The following is a 16197-nucleotide window of genomic DNA, read 5'->3' on the forward strand; positions in this document are numbered from 1 at the left end:
CTGTCATTCAAAATCTCCCACCCATGCTGTGTTTCTCATTAAACTTAGTGACACAATGCATATTGGTGGCCACAGAATCAAATTATTTTGTCAATATATAACAACAAAATTCATCTCACCACAAAGGTTAGAACATTTTTCCTTTACAAGAGGAAGTTGGGTGAGTTTTGGAGAGTCAAGAATCTCAAAATATAGAAAGCAGCACAGAATAACTGAAGTTATTAATTGAAGATGCCACTTTTTCCTAAGCTTATCTGAATAGCTCTGGAAATTGCAGAGCTTTATTTGTCCATCTCAGGAGATTGCATGGCTGGTTGGGAAAGGCAGGGGTGAGAGGGATGGGACCAGGGGGAGGTGGGGTGCACTGGGCATGGTTGGGATTGCTCATATGTTACGTCATGGAAATGGCCTGATTACTCTTTTCCTTTTTTGTTTAAGTCAGTTTAGATGCAAAACAATAAAAATTTTAAATAAATAAAAATGTCTGACTGGGCAAGTGACCTTAAGTGTTTGCTTTAAATCAGATCAAGCCTATGTTACTGAGGCAGCATGTAGGATAATCTTTGATCATGCTGCAAAAAAACTCAATTGTAAACAAATCTGTTCGCAGTGCAAATCAGTGCAAAAATTAAATGGTCTAAACTCCACAGCCTGACTGAATGAAACATTTAAAATGCACATGTTCATGCAAAGGGCAAGTTAAAAAACGTGAAGGCAATTATTCTGAAACGTGTGGCACTGCAGAGGGAAAGGAATCTACTCTCTCCCTTTCTGCAAGCCCTTTGAGCCATTTGTTTTAAAAGGAAACATAGGTAGACAAAATAAATATAATTCTCTTCTCTTTTCTGGGAACATTTCTCTGCTCAAGTCCCACTCTATTTCCTTTTCACCAGCATTATCTGTTTTCCACTCTTGCTCTAGTTATTCCGAACTACCTTGCTCACTGTCAACCTGTATCCCTTTTTTTTTGTATACCTTTCGTTATGATTTTAAACATTTGCTCAACTTGTATATTTTTATTTATCTTAAAGCCAAGTGTGCACACCCTAACATGCCATATGTAGGTTGCACAATTACAGCCAAGATTTTCCTGTTCACTTGCACTGTTGTAATGTCACATCTACAGGAGAGGGAATCTTGAACATTGCAAAAGAAGAAAATTATTGCTAGGTGACCAACTCAGAATGGGTGCCCGCTTGGGGATGCAGGAGGGAAGTACAGTGGTATTTGTAAATGAGTCTCAATTATTTCTATCCATGAATGTGACTGCTCTTTGTTGTTACTTGACATGGGATCTGACTGGGCACTGGCATTATGTGATTAGCAGGGTCTGTTAGGTGAGCACAATAATTTTAATATAAATTATCAGTTGAAATGGTCATACATCTGCAGAGTCCATTTAAGAAAACAAAACCATGCAACTGATAATTCTTTCTCACTGCAGCAAAAATAAATAATGCAATAGGAACATACATAATGCCAAATGCCGATGAGTGTGTGAACAGCAAGCCACAGAAAACTATTAATTATTTTAGCAACATTATAAAGATTTGGCGAGGGGGAAATAAACAGCATTTGAAGGAAGCCATATTTTCCCAACTTCGTTATGGCAGAGAGAGTTTTTTAAAAGGGGAATAGTTAACTGTTTATGCAATAATTTTCCTCAAGTTAATTAAACGTGTCTATTTGTTACTACTATCTTTCTGAATATTAAGTCAGTACATGGCATTTTTGCACTAGGACACTGGGCGGTAAAATTAACAGCGCCTGAAGAAATCCATATGGTATGTTTGCTTGGGAGCTCAGCATTTGTTGAGCCTCATTTAAGGATCCCCAGAAACATCATGCAATATACCTCCCTGTCATTCAGTTAATCTTTCTTGTAATTTCCTGACTGAGTCATTCACAGCTAACATTATTATTATTGCCCTGCAGTTTGTGATAAGATTAATTAATATCTAATATATTAATTAAATAATTAGTAAAGATCATAACATGGCAAAGCAGGTGATGTGTCACTGCAGCAAGTGGTGACCCATGGATACTGGTGTTATCCAGCACAAATACATCTGCAGTAAGCATGTGCGGCTTGAAGAGTTTTGGCTCAGAGTCATTGAGTTGGAGTTTGAGCTGCAGACACTGCAACACTTCAGCAAGGGAGTGTGCTACTTGGACACTAGTCACACCCCTTAAGATAGAATCTTCTGCTTTGGAAAGTGGTCAGGGACAGGAGGGTGCGACTGCAAAACAGGCATGTAAGGGGACACAGAGGGCATGAGGGCAGGAGTGTTAGCCACTACAATTGTCCAACAGGTTTGAGGTTCTTGTTTGGATCAGAATGGGGTCTGTAGGGTGGATGAGCTGACTGACCATGGCACTGGGGTACAGGAAGCGATTCAAGTGGGGGAAACACATAAGGTAGCGGTAGTAGGCGACACAACACTGTTCTCTGTAGCAAGAGTCGAGATGGCTGAGCTGCCTGCTCGAGTGCCAGGGTTCGAGACATCTGCTCCAGACTGAAGAAGATCTTGCAGTGAGCAGGGGCAGGATCCCGCTGTTGTGGTCCATGTAGGTAACAACAACATAGGTAGAGCGAGGAAAGAGAGTTTGAGGAGCTGGGCATTAAACAACAGAACCTCCTAGATTGTGTGTGGATTAATACCTGAGGCACATGGAAATAGGCATAAGATGCATAAAATGAGAGAGATGCATACGTGACTCAAAGACTGTCGTGGGAGAAATGGGATTCTGTTCGTGGGGCACTGGCATCAGTACTGGGGAAAGTGGGGGCTGTACCATCGAGATGGTCTGCATCTGAACTGTGATGGGACCAGTGTTCTTGCAAATAGCATAACCAGGAAGTGGGGAGGGCTTTAAACTAAATAGAGCAGCGGAGGAGTTGGGCCCAGAAAGGGAATATGTAGGTTTACAAAACAAAAGGATATGGCAGCATTACAAAGCAGCTACTTAGGTCATGATCCCCAGAGTGTGACAGGAAGGGACAGAGTGTACAAACATTAAAAAAAGCAAAGAGTCAAAAAGGGAAAAAATAGTAACAAGGCAAAATTAATGGCTCTTTGCTTAAATGCACAAAGTATTCAGCACAAAATGAATTAATGGAACAAATTGAGGTTAATGGGTATGATCTTATAACTATTACAGAGATGTGGTTGCAAGGAAATCAAAACTGGGAACTAAATAATCAGGGACATGTGACTTTACGTAAGGACAGGCAGGAAGGAAAGGGTGGTGGGGTGGCTTTGTTTGTACAAGATGGAATTAAGTATGACAGCAAGAAATGGTCTTGCATTGGAGTCTATAGTTTCACTAACAGTAGCTACACTGTACGATGAATAATAAATCAGGAGATAAAAAGGGCATGTGAAGACAGCACTTTAATCATGGATGACTTTAATCTTCATGTGGATTGGGAAAATCAAATTGGTAGAGGTAGCTATGAGGAATAATTCATGGTAGGTATTTGGAACAGTTATCTAGAACAATATGTTGTGGAGTCAACCAGGAATCAGGCCATTTTGGGTCTGGTAATGTGTAATGAGGCAAGTTTAATAAACAATCCCAGAGTAAAAGATCCCCTAAGAAACACAGGCGATATCATGTTAGAATTTATCATTCAGTTTGAGAGTGAGCAACATGGATCAGAAACAACTGTGGTACACTTAATTATTTATAAAGGAATGAGGACAGAATTGGCTGGAGTGGACTGGGAAATGAGTTTAGCAGGAAAGATGGTCAATCAGCAATGGCAGACGTTTATGACTTGCAACAAAGATATATCCCAGTGAGGAAGAAAAATTCTAGGAAGGGGTAAATCAACCACAGTTAAACGAGGAAGTTAGGATTCATTGTCCTTCAGGGAAGGAACTCTGTCTTCATTGCCTGGTCTGGCCTATATGTGACTCTACAGCAATGTGGTTGACTCTTAAATCTCATCAGGGATGGGCAATAGTTACTGGCTCAGCAGCGATGCCCACATCCCATGAACAAATAAAAAAAAAACCACACAATTTTATACTCATGGAGCTCGGGTCCCTACTGTCCGCAAGCAAAGGCTTGAAACTACATTTGTCAAATGCGAGGTGATGCATTTTGGTAGATTGAACCAGGGCAGGACTTACAAAGAGATCGAGGGGTACATGTTCATAGCTCCTTAAAAGTGGAGTCACAGGTAGACAGAGTGGTGAAATAGGCATTCGGCATGCTTGGTTTCATCGGTCAGAACATTGAATACAGGAGTTGGAATGTCTTGCTGAAGTTGTACAAGACATTGATACGGCCACACTTGGAATACTGTCTGCAATTCTGGTCACCCTATTATAGAAAGGATATTATTAAACGAGAAAGAGTGCAGAAAAGATTTACTAGGATGCTACCAGGACTTGATGGATTGAGTTATAAGGAGAGGACTTTTTTCTCTGGAGCGTAGGAGACTGAGGGATGATCTTATAGAGGTCCATAAAATAATGAGGGGCACGGATCAGCTAGATAGTCAATATATTTTCTAGGGGAGTCTAAAACTAGAGGGCATAGGTTTAAGGTGAGAGGGGAAAGATACAAAAGTGTCCAGAGGGGCAATTTTTTTCACACAGAGGGTGGCGAGTGTCTGGAACAAACTGCCAGAGGTAGTAGTAGAGGCGGGTACAATTTTGTCTTTTAAAAAGCATTTAGATAGTTACATGGGTACGATGGGTATAGAGGGATATGGGCCAAATGCGGGCAATTGGGATTAGCTTAGGGGTTTTAAAATAAAAGGGCGGCATGGACAAGTTTGGCCGTAGGGGCTGTTTCCATGCTGTAAACCTCTATGATCTATGACTATGTGACTGGAACGAAGCAGAGGACAAAGTAAGCTTTTGAAGTGAATGCTCCCTTAAAACATTCATTAGAGAATACTACAGCAATATGCCCAACAGTGATGAGAGTAATCCTTGCAGATTTAAAGACATTATCAATCATGACATGGAAGTGCCTGCATAGGGATAATGGACTAAAAGTCCCAAGGAATTATAATTTCTATTCTAAATTAATACAAACTGGGGATATCATTTACGAAGCACCAATGATTCCTTACCTATTACAATCTTCTTTTTTAGAGACAGAAATTTGTGGTCTAAAACACCAAGGATGTGCATCTCTCAAACAGAACCATAGTTCCTGATTTGAGGAAAAAAGTTCTCGACGTCAGAGGAAATAGACATCACTTGGTATTGATCTCCTGAAATGTCTTACCATGTCCTGCAGGCTTGGAGCTGCATTTAAGGAACGATGGCCAATGAGCTCTATGAGTCAGAGTCTATATTTTGAAGTCAAGAAAATAGTGGTAAAACACACAATTTTATACTCATGAGCTCTGGTCCCTACTGTCTGCAAGCAAAGGCTTGAAACTACATTTGTCAATTATTTAAATAATTAACTAATGATATTCTCTTTAGGTGGAGAAGTAGCATTGTGAGCGGCAATGGGGATAAAACATCTAGTTACCAAACCTGATGGAAAAATCAGGTCAAGAAGATGGATGACCTTTTTCCTGTGTCATCAATGGGACCTGAAGTGGTAATTTGTCAGCGGGATCTGGAATTCTTCCAAGGTTCATTACTAGCTATAATGCAGGGTTTCTAAAATTTTACCTTTGTATCATGAAACCTGGAGGGTAATATATATAGTTTTAAAATATACGCTGCCATTAATTGCTGGTCCTAACAGGTTTTGGTTTTCTGGTTTAGGGCTTACCTTGCAATGAAATAACTGAGCTAAATACAGCCTCCATTCCATACCACCAGGATCACAAAATTGAAATGGACAAAGCACTATTTTAAAAATAATGCAAAGATACCTTCAACTACAGAGACAAGAATGCCAGATTTCAAAGAATCATAATCTGAATACCTTTTCCCCCATCAGTATGGTAATCCGGTCTAGATTAGTAAACTATAAAATCTGATTAGTAGGATTTCAAATGAATTCTGGTGCTAAAACTGTTTTCATCAAAATGTTTTCTATCACAAGTTATTTGTGGCATACTTAAATGGAAATAGTGTATTGTGAATTGCCACGCTGCAACAAGATGAACCATCTCACACTTCTCATCAACATACCTTTAGTTTGTTCCCTTAGTCTCAACCCAATAGACGCCGAAATAAATTCTGCTTCAGAAACAGTCACTCACATTAATCCTCTACTAAAATTAACACAAACCTTCACTTATTACACACTCACTTATTATTTAACTTTTAATTTGGTGTATTATCCATAAGTTTTTACAACATGGAAGGTGGCCATTCGGCCCATTTTGTCTGTGTCCTGTATTTAATGTTTTGACTAATTTTCTCCCTTCCACAGTGAGGATCACTCTGCATTACAAAAAACTTTGTGGCATGTATGTAGCTATACTGGCACACCTGAAAAGAACTAGAGCTTTGTAAAGCGAAAAACAAAATCCAAAATAATTATTATCTGTTAAGGTAACTGAAGTTGATTGGTTTAGAAAACCAACTGACTCAATAAAAACCAAACATAAAGTTGTTCCAGGCACTGGACAAATATTGATCAAAAAAACAACTATCCCTACAAAAAGAACCAAACCTATCAACTCCCTCTGTCGAGTGAGTATTCAGGGACTACAAACTTGACCAAATGGTTCAAATAATTTCCTCCAACTGCTTTGAGCAGCCAGATTTTGAGAGTGCTAACTGTACACATCTAACAATGAAATTACTAACATATGAAACAAGAACTTGCATTTACATAATGTTTTTGTGGTAGAAAAATATACCAGAATGCTTCATAAATGAGAAAAAGGAACAGAGATCTAACCATTGAGAACTAGGAAAGACAGCTGAAAACTTTATTGAAAAATTGTTTTTGAAAAGATTTTTGAAATCAGTGAGCGAGGTAGCGTTAGGGATTTGAGATTTCCATTGGGTTAAGGTTCCTCTGCCTGCAGTTGGGCAGACACGCAACAAATCTATAGAATCAGTTGCCCAAGGCTACTCCCACAGAATCAGATATGGAGTAGCTTTAATGAGATTGTCACAGCATTTCTCCAACCATTATTCTTGGTTGGTGAAGGTGCTCCAGTGCTGCTTAAAGGGTTATAGGGAAAATATAAGAAAAATTAATCATCGTCTCTCTTTTTAATTGCTTTAACTCAAATTTGACTTACCAATGGTTCAGCCATCACAACTTCAATCTTTTTTTCAGCCTGAACTGTGAATTCTGCAAAGAGGCTCTTAATAACATATTCCCCAGGTTTGATGTCCGGGTCAATGGTGATGTTTGACATTGTGACACTCTTCTTCTCCCAGGTGGGATTACTACCTGGAGAAATACGGCGTCTGGTTACGGTACTAACAGGTGCTGATGCTGCATAAAAACACAAAAATATATAATTATTTACGGCTGGCAGGAAGTATGCAGTGCAGTATTGTAAGCAGCTTAAACTATGACAACTGAAGATTATATATCAATCAGCAAATTAACAACATACATTTCTACAGCATTCCCAGAGAAACATATCTCACAACAATTTAGAAAGAAAGAAAAAAATTAGGTGGAACGTTTGAAAACACAATTAAACCAAAAAAGCTTTTAGGTGCTTTTGACAGCAAATAGTGACAAGATGAATAGATTTTGAAATTCCAGAAGCCAAAGACAAAATGGTTGTAAGAACGGCATAGTGGACTGCAGGGAACAGGGAACAAGATAATGATCCAATTACAAAGAAGTTATTTGCTTGGGAATGATAGAAGTAATGGGTGTGTGGGTCTTTCTATGGGGAAAAATATAAACTGCTGAATGTTGACTTAGTTGAACTTGTGGAACCAGGGATGCTAGCAAGGAGATGGGTGAAGAAGTCGCAGCTTGAAGTGATAAAGGAGCAATGTGGATTTCACAGCAGTGAGAGAGAGACTGTGATGAAGGCAGACAATGTTCCAGCAGTGAAAGAAGAGAATCTTGTAATAGATTGATGTGAGAAAAGAAACTCCACTTGGATTATAGAAAATACCATGGTTCAACAAATCCAGAATTAACATTACAATAAAAAGACCAGATGACAACTTAATCGGATGGTTTCTGTTTTGGTTACAAACAAATTCATGAACTTTTCTCATCAATAGTGCAAAAAAAGGGCACGGAAGGCAGGTGATCAAGAGAAACTTCATGTGATGGAGTAAGCAAGTTTGGTGTTGTTCCAGCAGTCCAGGGGTGAAATCGGAGCAAAAATAGGATTGTGTGCCAAGAGTACAACCTAACTGCTCAAAGTTAAATCTGACATGGGTTAGTCAGAATGGTTATGGACCATTTCTATTCTACAAGTCTGAAATCATGTCAAGATTGTACCAGCTGGGACAATGGGCGTGACAGACAACCCAAGATATGGTGGAAATGAGAGTGTAAAGACTGAAAATAAAGAGTTAGAGCAATTCTATGGTGAATATTATGTGATACTGATAAGGCGATTAGGGGAAAGAATTTTGCAGTAGCAAAGAAAGATAGTAAAAAGATTTGGGGTAATGAGAGGGATGTGTCAGAGGAAGATTTGGAGAATCTGCTACCAGTCTGCTACCAGGGTGGCACGGTAGCACAGTGGTTAGCACTGCTGCTTCACAGCTCCAGGGTCCCGGGTTCGATTCCTGGCTCGGGTCACTGTCTGTGTGGAGTTTGCACATTCTCCTCGTGTCTGCGTGGGTTTCCTCCGGGTGCTCCGGTTTCCTCCCACAGTCCAAAGATGTGCGAGTTAGGTTGATTAGCCAGGTTAAAAATTGCCCCTTAGAGTCCTGAGATGTGTAGGTTAGAGGGATTAGCGGGTAAAATATGTGGGGGTAGGGCCTGGGTGAGATTGTGGTCGGTGCAGACTCGATGGGCCGAATGGCCTCCTTCTGCACTGTCGGGTTTCTATGATTTCTATGATTTCAGTCAGAGAGATCTTCAAAGAAGTATGGTCTTTTGTAATAAGGTTGAGGAAGACAAAAATGTCAAGGAAATCAAGAAGCGACGGAGGGTGAACTCATGAAAAAATTATAGGGCCTAACGATATTATCGCTCGACTATTAATCCAAAAACTCAACTAATGTTCTGGTGACCCTGGTTCGAATCCCGCCACTGCAGCTGGTGGGATTTGAATTCAATAAAATATATATTGTTGGAAAAACCCATCTCATTCACTAATGTCCTTTAGCCATCCTTACCTGGTCTGGCCTACATGCGACTCCAGAGCCACAGCAATGTGGTTGACTCTCAACTGCCCTCTGAAATGGCCGAGCAAGCCACTCAGTTCAAGGGCAACTAGGGATGGGCAATAAATGCTGGCCAGCCAGCGATGCTCATGTCTCACGAATGAATAAAAAACAAATAGAGGGAAGATAGTAGCCAGAAGAAATGCATGTCCAAAATCCAAAATATAGGTTATAAAACGAAGTTAGGCATCCAAAATTGGAATAGAACAAAACAGGCTAATTTTCACACACGATATATTTGGAAACTTGCTTCTAACTTTTTCTCCACTTTTCTATTTTACTGATCGTTATCCCCACCTTGGTCCAGATATTATTGTTTCTTTTAATATTCTAGTACCAAAACTCATGGAAAGACTCAGTGATTGTATCTTTATAGTAGTCAATCTTTTTGGCCTTGAAAAAAATGGGAAACACTTGTGTCTATAGAAATAACTTGTCAGGTCAAAGCAGTATCCTGTGCACGCTCAAAATTGCTAGTTAAATTTCTCATACATGAATCAACTTTTTGCTACTCCAGTACAAACTACACAGAAATTATTTAAAATCAATCTAACAATGCAGCATGTAGTCAAGTCAATTCAAAGCATTTCAGAATTAACTATTTAATTAACAAGGGCCTCAGTAATGCTGTGCCACTGTTTATACCCAACATGGTGAAATAGCAGCAGACCAACAGGATTACATGTATTTACCATCGCTTAGATTGCAGGATTTCACTGCTGTTTTTACTGCAAAATTCGGCCAATGTGGCTGTCAGCACCCATTATTGTTTGAGTGTAAATCGGAGAGCAGCTTCTAGCAGTTAAACTCTTAAATCAGGAGGCTGGTGTCCAAGGTGCTGTGCTCTTCCAGAAGCTTTGCTACACCAGCATCTAGTCAAAAGACTTAGGGTTGAAATCCACTCAAAGGCCTAAAGTGCTTACTTGATAGTTACCCACTAAACGCTGCAGGTAAAGTTAAGAGTTTGAACATTCCAGTCTAAGTTAACTTTTAGCAGTGTGATAAGTCCTAATTTCTGAAAAACAACCTCTCTGGCACTAAAAAGTAACTTTTACAATGTGTGGAATCTCATTCCACCAGATTCTAAATATTGTTGGATTTTTTAAAAAATGTAAATACTTTTTCAAACATATTTTCTTTCTGTGTCTATTATTTGCCTCTCTTTAAGCTCATCTTTCTTTTTCTCTCCATTTCACTTTCTATGCATTAAATCAACTATTCTAACTTACACTTCCTGGCTCAGACTGCATGGTTCAGTGAGGATTGTTCAATCTGATTGGTTAAGGACATATACAATTGTTTTGCCTGAGGTCCCAGATCTCCTCCAGAGAATGCGTACTGTTTTGAACCAGAGTACAAAAGTCTGTGAACAAGTGTAACGAAAGGTGAGCACCATCTGTTCACTGCTGACCACAAAACCTAGATGTTTCAGCTGTCAAAGTCTAGGTTCACTTGGACGATCCCCAGCAGGGAGCGATTGGCTCATGATTGAGTTGCCGTTTAGAGTTGCACACTCTCGACTTTCTCCGGCAGCAGTGAATGCTCCCGGTGTCCTGCTCATTTTCACCGTCTGCGGCCAGAGCCAAGCCCCAGCTTTCCTTCTTCAACCCACAGAAGCGAACTAATTCCAGCGGTCTCCACCTGGCAGCAGGTGAAAGAGAAGCAGATTCCGGGAAAGTGGAACTCCCGCCAACCCGGCTCAGAGTCAGCACCTGCTCCTGGGACACTGTCCTCAACCCAGCTGCCTGATCCTGACAGAAATTCCCCTAAATCTAGAAAATCACCCCCTCAATCTGAGAAACCACCCCCAATACGTAACAGGAGCTCCTTAATACGTAACATCCAAAATCCAAAATCACTCAAAATGAAAATCACTCACTCCCAATCGAAATGACGCCAGACAAGGCGACTTCTTGCAAGCTGTCCTCAAGCGTACCTACTAATTCCATCTTTTACTCTTGTTCCGTGCTCTTGAACTTAACTCTAACTCCTTTAAAACTTTCTATATTCTACACCCTCTCCTTTCCTTCTCCCCTATGTACTCCATGAACGGTATGCTTTGTCTGTATAGCGTGCAAGAAACAATTCTTTTCACTGTATCCCAATAATAAATTTAAATGAGGAAAGTTTAAACAGGTTGGCACTCCACACATTGGAATTTAGAATAATGAGACAGGATCTTATTGAAACATATAGGATTCTTCAGGGTTTGACAGGGTAAATAATCAGAGGATGTTTCACCCCATGGGAGAGTCTAGGACCTGACGGCATTGTCTCAGAATAAAAGGGGCGCTAATTTAAGATTGAAATGGGGAGGAATTTCACCTCTCAGAGGGTTGAGTGTCTTTGTAACTCCTTGCCACAGAGAGCTTTTGGGGCAGAGTCATTGTGCATATTTAAGGCTGTGATAGATTTTTGATCAGTGAGAGAATCAAGGGTTTCAGGGAAAGGGCAAGAAAAAGGAACATGAGGAATGTTGGATCAGCCATGATCCTATTGAATGTCGGAGCAGGCTCGAGGGGCCTACTCCTGTTTCTATTCCTTCTGGTCTTCAAGTGCCTACCCAATTTATTTTTGATCATCTCTGCTTCCACCACCCTTGCACAGAAAGAGTTAGCACAAACGAGTCTTTTTCTGGTTTGCAGGAATGTAATGAGTGGTGTGCCACAGGGATCAGTGCTGGGGCCTCAACCTTTTACAATTTATATAAATGACTTGGATGAAGGGAAGATACGGTTGCTAAATTTGCTGATGACACAGATAGATAGGAAGCTAAATTATGAAGAGAACGTAAGAAGGCTACAATGGGACATGGGTTAAGCGAATGGGCAAAAATCTGGCAAATGGAGTATGATGTGGACAAATGTGAAATTGACCATTTTTGCAGGAAGAATAAAAATGTTTGTTACTTAAATGGTGAGAGATTTCAGAGCTCTGAGGTGCAGCGGGATCTGGGTGTTCTAGTGCATGAATCACAAAAATACACAGGTACAGCAAGTATTTAGAAAAGCTAATAGAATGTCATCATTTATTGAGGGGGGGGGGGGAACTGAATACAAAAGTAGGGAGGTTATGTTTCAGTTATACAAGGCATTGATGAGACCACATATGGAGCACTATGTACTGTATTGGTCTCTTTATTTAAGGAAAGATACAAATGCTTTAGAAACAGTTCAGGTTTACAAGACTAATACCAGGAATAGATGGTTTGTCTTATGAGGAAAAGTTGGAAGAGGCTAGGTTTGTATCCACTAGAGTTTAGAGGAGTGAGAAGTGATTTGAGTGAAACATTTAAGATTCTGAGGGGTATTCGCAGAGCGGATGTGGAAGGGATGTTTCCTCTTGTCAGAGAATCTAGAGCCAAGTGTCACTGTTTAAAAATAAGGGTTGTTCATTTAAAACAGAGATGCGGAGAAATATCTTCTCTGAGGTTTGTCAAGTAGGTGGAAGGGACATCAAGGGTAGGCAGGAATGTGGGATTGAGGTTACAATTAGATCAGCCATGATCTTATTGAATGGCAGAGCTGGCTTGAAGAGCCAAGCAGCCTGCTCCTATCCCCAATTTGTATGTTCATATGTTCTTCAACACATGCTTCCTGCATTTCTTGACCAAAGCCTTTAATGTGTCTGAGTTCTTATGACATCAGCCAATGGAACTGCTTTTTTTTAGTATATCTTATCTAAATCTGTCAAAATCTTATACACCTCTGTTAAATCTCTCCATAATCTTGTTTGCTTGAAGGAAAACCACACCAGCTTCTCTAACATAAGAATCTATTAATGCATTTGTAGTTAAGTTACATGAAACACAACAATTTTAAAATGTTCACAATGAAGAAAAGCTCGAGAATGGACTGTTCCTAAAACTAAGCATCAACCTCTCATAATTACCCAATTGCAGTTTTTCAAACTCTGTATTGAAAATCCTGGAACCTGCAATTGAACTTGGAGCAGCTCTCTTATCTGTAATACAAAGCTAGAAGACAATCTATCTAACTATTAATGCCTCCATATACAGCCTTGTCGCCCTCATGGAATTGGGGTGGAATGTTTTGATTCCCTGAAGCAGAACCATCCTATACTCCCAAAACTGCACTGAATCAGTTAGTTCTTACAGTGCTTGTGCCTAAGTACCAAACATTCTCAGGACATGGTGCTGATTAGTTTCAACGATTCCCTAAAATTACATCCGTTAAAACTGGGGGGAATAAAACATCAATTGGAATAAGTTGGGTTTTTCTTGCAAGTATCTCGACAGGCACACTTTTCTTAGCCATCAAATTCCTTAAACTGAGTTCACTGCAATTAATTTACAACATGATTTTACAAAAGTAAATGCTCTCAACACAAGCACTCATTTTTGCTATTTAATCCTTATTGCTGGAGAATACTGCAGCTATCATCCATTTTCCACATTTATGCATTCCACTTTATAATGCTCAAAACCTTATGTGCACACAATAAAATTAAAACAATATTTTAAAATTAAACAAGCAATACATACTGGAAAGGGTTAATCTTCCAAAACAAAATAACATGACAGTTTACAATCACTTATCATTTTTGTTAATTAGAGTACACTATAGTGTGTGCATATAGGGCTTTCATATAAACAGTATGGCAATTTTCAATCATAACACTTAATGGAACAGGAAATGTCTGCCCAGTGATTAGATGGTTGCTAAGAGCAGCATAGTGTTTTGGCAAATTAATGGAATGGTAAAACAACACAACTGGCTCATAAGCAGTTCATGAGTTCAAAAGTCAGTGTTTTCAGTGCCACAGGAGATTAGCAGATTCTCACACCCTCAGGCGGTACCAGGCTATTCATTGTGCAATGGGCTAACCCTTTCTTCCAAGAATAAATTCTGGGATGGTTACATCAATTTTACAGTTTTTCCCATAACTTGATTGCGTTTTTTTCCAATTTTCCCATGCTCACGTACAGTTTCATGACGGCTCTCCAATATGTAGATGCACTTAAGGGGAAGCAAGGGAAATACTGCAAAAATTCCTGATAGGAAGAGATGAAGTAGGGTGGGAGGAAGCTCATATGGAGCATAACCATCACAGACCAGTTGGGCCAAATGTTTGTGTACTGTAATTTCTATGTAATTCTGGCTAGGGTTTCCAACCTTTCCAAATTGCCCAGGGGTCACCAAGAATGAATACTGATCTCCAAAGTACTGGTGCTTGAAATCCAAGCGAAAAGTACTTGCAGCTGTGTCTCATGCCTGTGTGCCTATGTACTTTCACTTCTCGTGTGACCACAACCTGCACCCTACCACTATGAACCATTTCTTTCCTCTCATTTCAGGAAGGATGGAATTTCCATTGACCACTGGTCCCACCTGGTCAACATAACTTCACTGGAAATGTGACTTTGCCACACTAATGTGACAGCAGTAGATGGACCAGGACCAGCAAATTCCAGACTTAACGTAGCAAGAATTTCAACTACTCAACCAAATGTGGTTGAAACAGGTAAGAAACATCATTCTGATGATGAAAGGAGAGAATAAGGACCTTTTCTTATGCAATTTGTCACTATTGATGTACCTGCTATAAAACCTGCGCTCCAAATTGGTCACGGTGGCCAATAAGCAATATCTACAAAGTATGTGAAGTGGCGTGTTAGAGGTGTGACAGAAGTGGAGGCAGGGAAAGCAGAGAGGGAAAGAAAGGACAACAGGAAATATCTGCAACAGGCTGGGAAGCAGAAAAAGTGAAATGACAAGAGAGATGATGGTGCAAGGCAAAAGGGGATTATGTGAAGAAAGTGAAGAAACAAAAAGATGAACCTGGAGGAGGTGTAAATAAGAAAAGCTGAATCATCAAACATTACTACCAAAAGAAATGGGGACAGTGGTTATGATCTGGAATTGTTACACTGAACGCTGAGCCTGGAAGGCTGTAAATGCCTAACTAAAAGAAGAGGTGCCATTTGTTGAATTTGCAGTGAACATCACTGAAAGTGTGGGAGACCAAAAACTTATCCAGTCTCTTCTCACTTATATCCATAACTTTTCCAAAACACTCCACCATTTTTAAGTTTCCTGATGTTTACCATCTCTTTCAGCACAGACATCTAATCCCTCTCTACCTCCATTCCACAGTAGAATGACTTAACAGCCCTCCACTTCTTCCTTGAATATAGGCGAAAACAGTCCCCACTCCATCACCACCCTCCTCTGCTGAAACAATCTTATTCTCAAAACGAACACTTTTTCTTTGATTGCACTCACTTCCCCCAAATAAATGCTGTTACTATGGGAATGTCTGTGGATCCTAGTAGCTATGCCTGCCTTCTGTGCGTTACGTGGAGCATTCTTTATTCCAGTTATATTCAGGTCACCTCCCTTACCTCTTTTTCCAGGACATCAATGGCTATCAGTGCTGTTTTCTGTTCTTGACCTAGCTGGAAAATTTGATCAACTTTGCTTCCAATTTCCACTTTTCCCTCACCTTCAATTGGTCCAACGAACTCTCCCTTTCCTCAATCTCTCTAGCTCCATTTCTATTAAACAATACCCATTATAAACTTACTGTTCTCCAGAGCTACCATGACTGTACTTCCACCCCCGCAAGTATCCTATGAGAACTCTATACCATTCTCATATCTTGTCCATCTCTGTCACATCTGCCCTGATGATACCACCTTCCATACCGGTGCTTCCAATAAGTCTTCCTTTTTCCTCAATCTGTGCCCATTGCATTTCTTGCATGTCTACTCTCATCCCATCCCATCCCCTCCCTCCTCCCAGAATCTCTTTTTTTTACTCCATAAGCCTCCACATCAACAAATCTCCCTCTGGAATTTCCATCACCTCTTTTGTGACACATCACCAAAAGCCTCCAATACGCATTCTTTCAAAATGGTACTGTTGCACAGGTGCTTTGCCCTGCACTGAAACGTGATGTGCAGGGGCTAACATTTTCA

At 40.1% G+C, this 16197-nt stretch overlaps 1 protein-coding gene across 18 annotated transcripts in view; it reads right to left on the bottom strand.

Annotated features, from left to right (window-relative positions):
- The window catches only part of fryl (furry homolog, like), a 444177-nt gene that overhangs the window by 303256 nt on the left and 124724 nt on the right, over window positions 1-16197 (bottom strand). For all 18 annotated transcript variants that reach the window (XM_078217183.1, XM_078217182.1, XM_078217179.1 and 15 more), the window contains one exon: window positions 7184-7383. In XM_078217183.1, the coding sequence (XP_078073309.1) occupies window positions 7184-7303 (120 nt within the window). In that variant the 5' untranslated portion in view covers window positions 7304-7383. The remainder of the gene's footprint in view (window positions 1-7183; window positions 7384-16197) is intronic.

Source organism: Mustelus asterias, chromosome 1, assembly GCF_964213995.1.
Source record: "Mustelus asterias chromosome 1, sMusAst1.hap1.1, whole genome shotgun sequence".
NCBI classification, from domain to species: domain Eukaryota; kingdom Metazoa; phylum Chordata; class Chondrichthyes; order Carcharhiniformes; family Triakidae; genus Mustelus; species Mustelus asterias.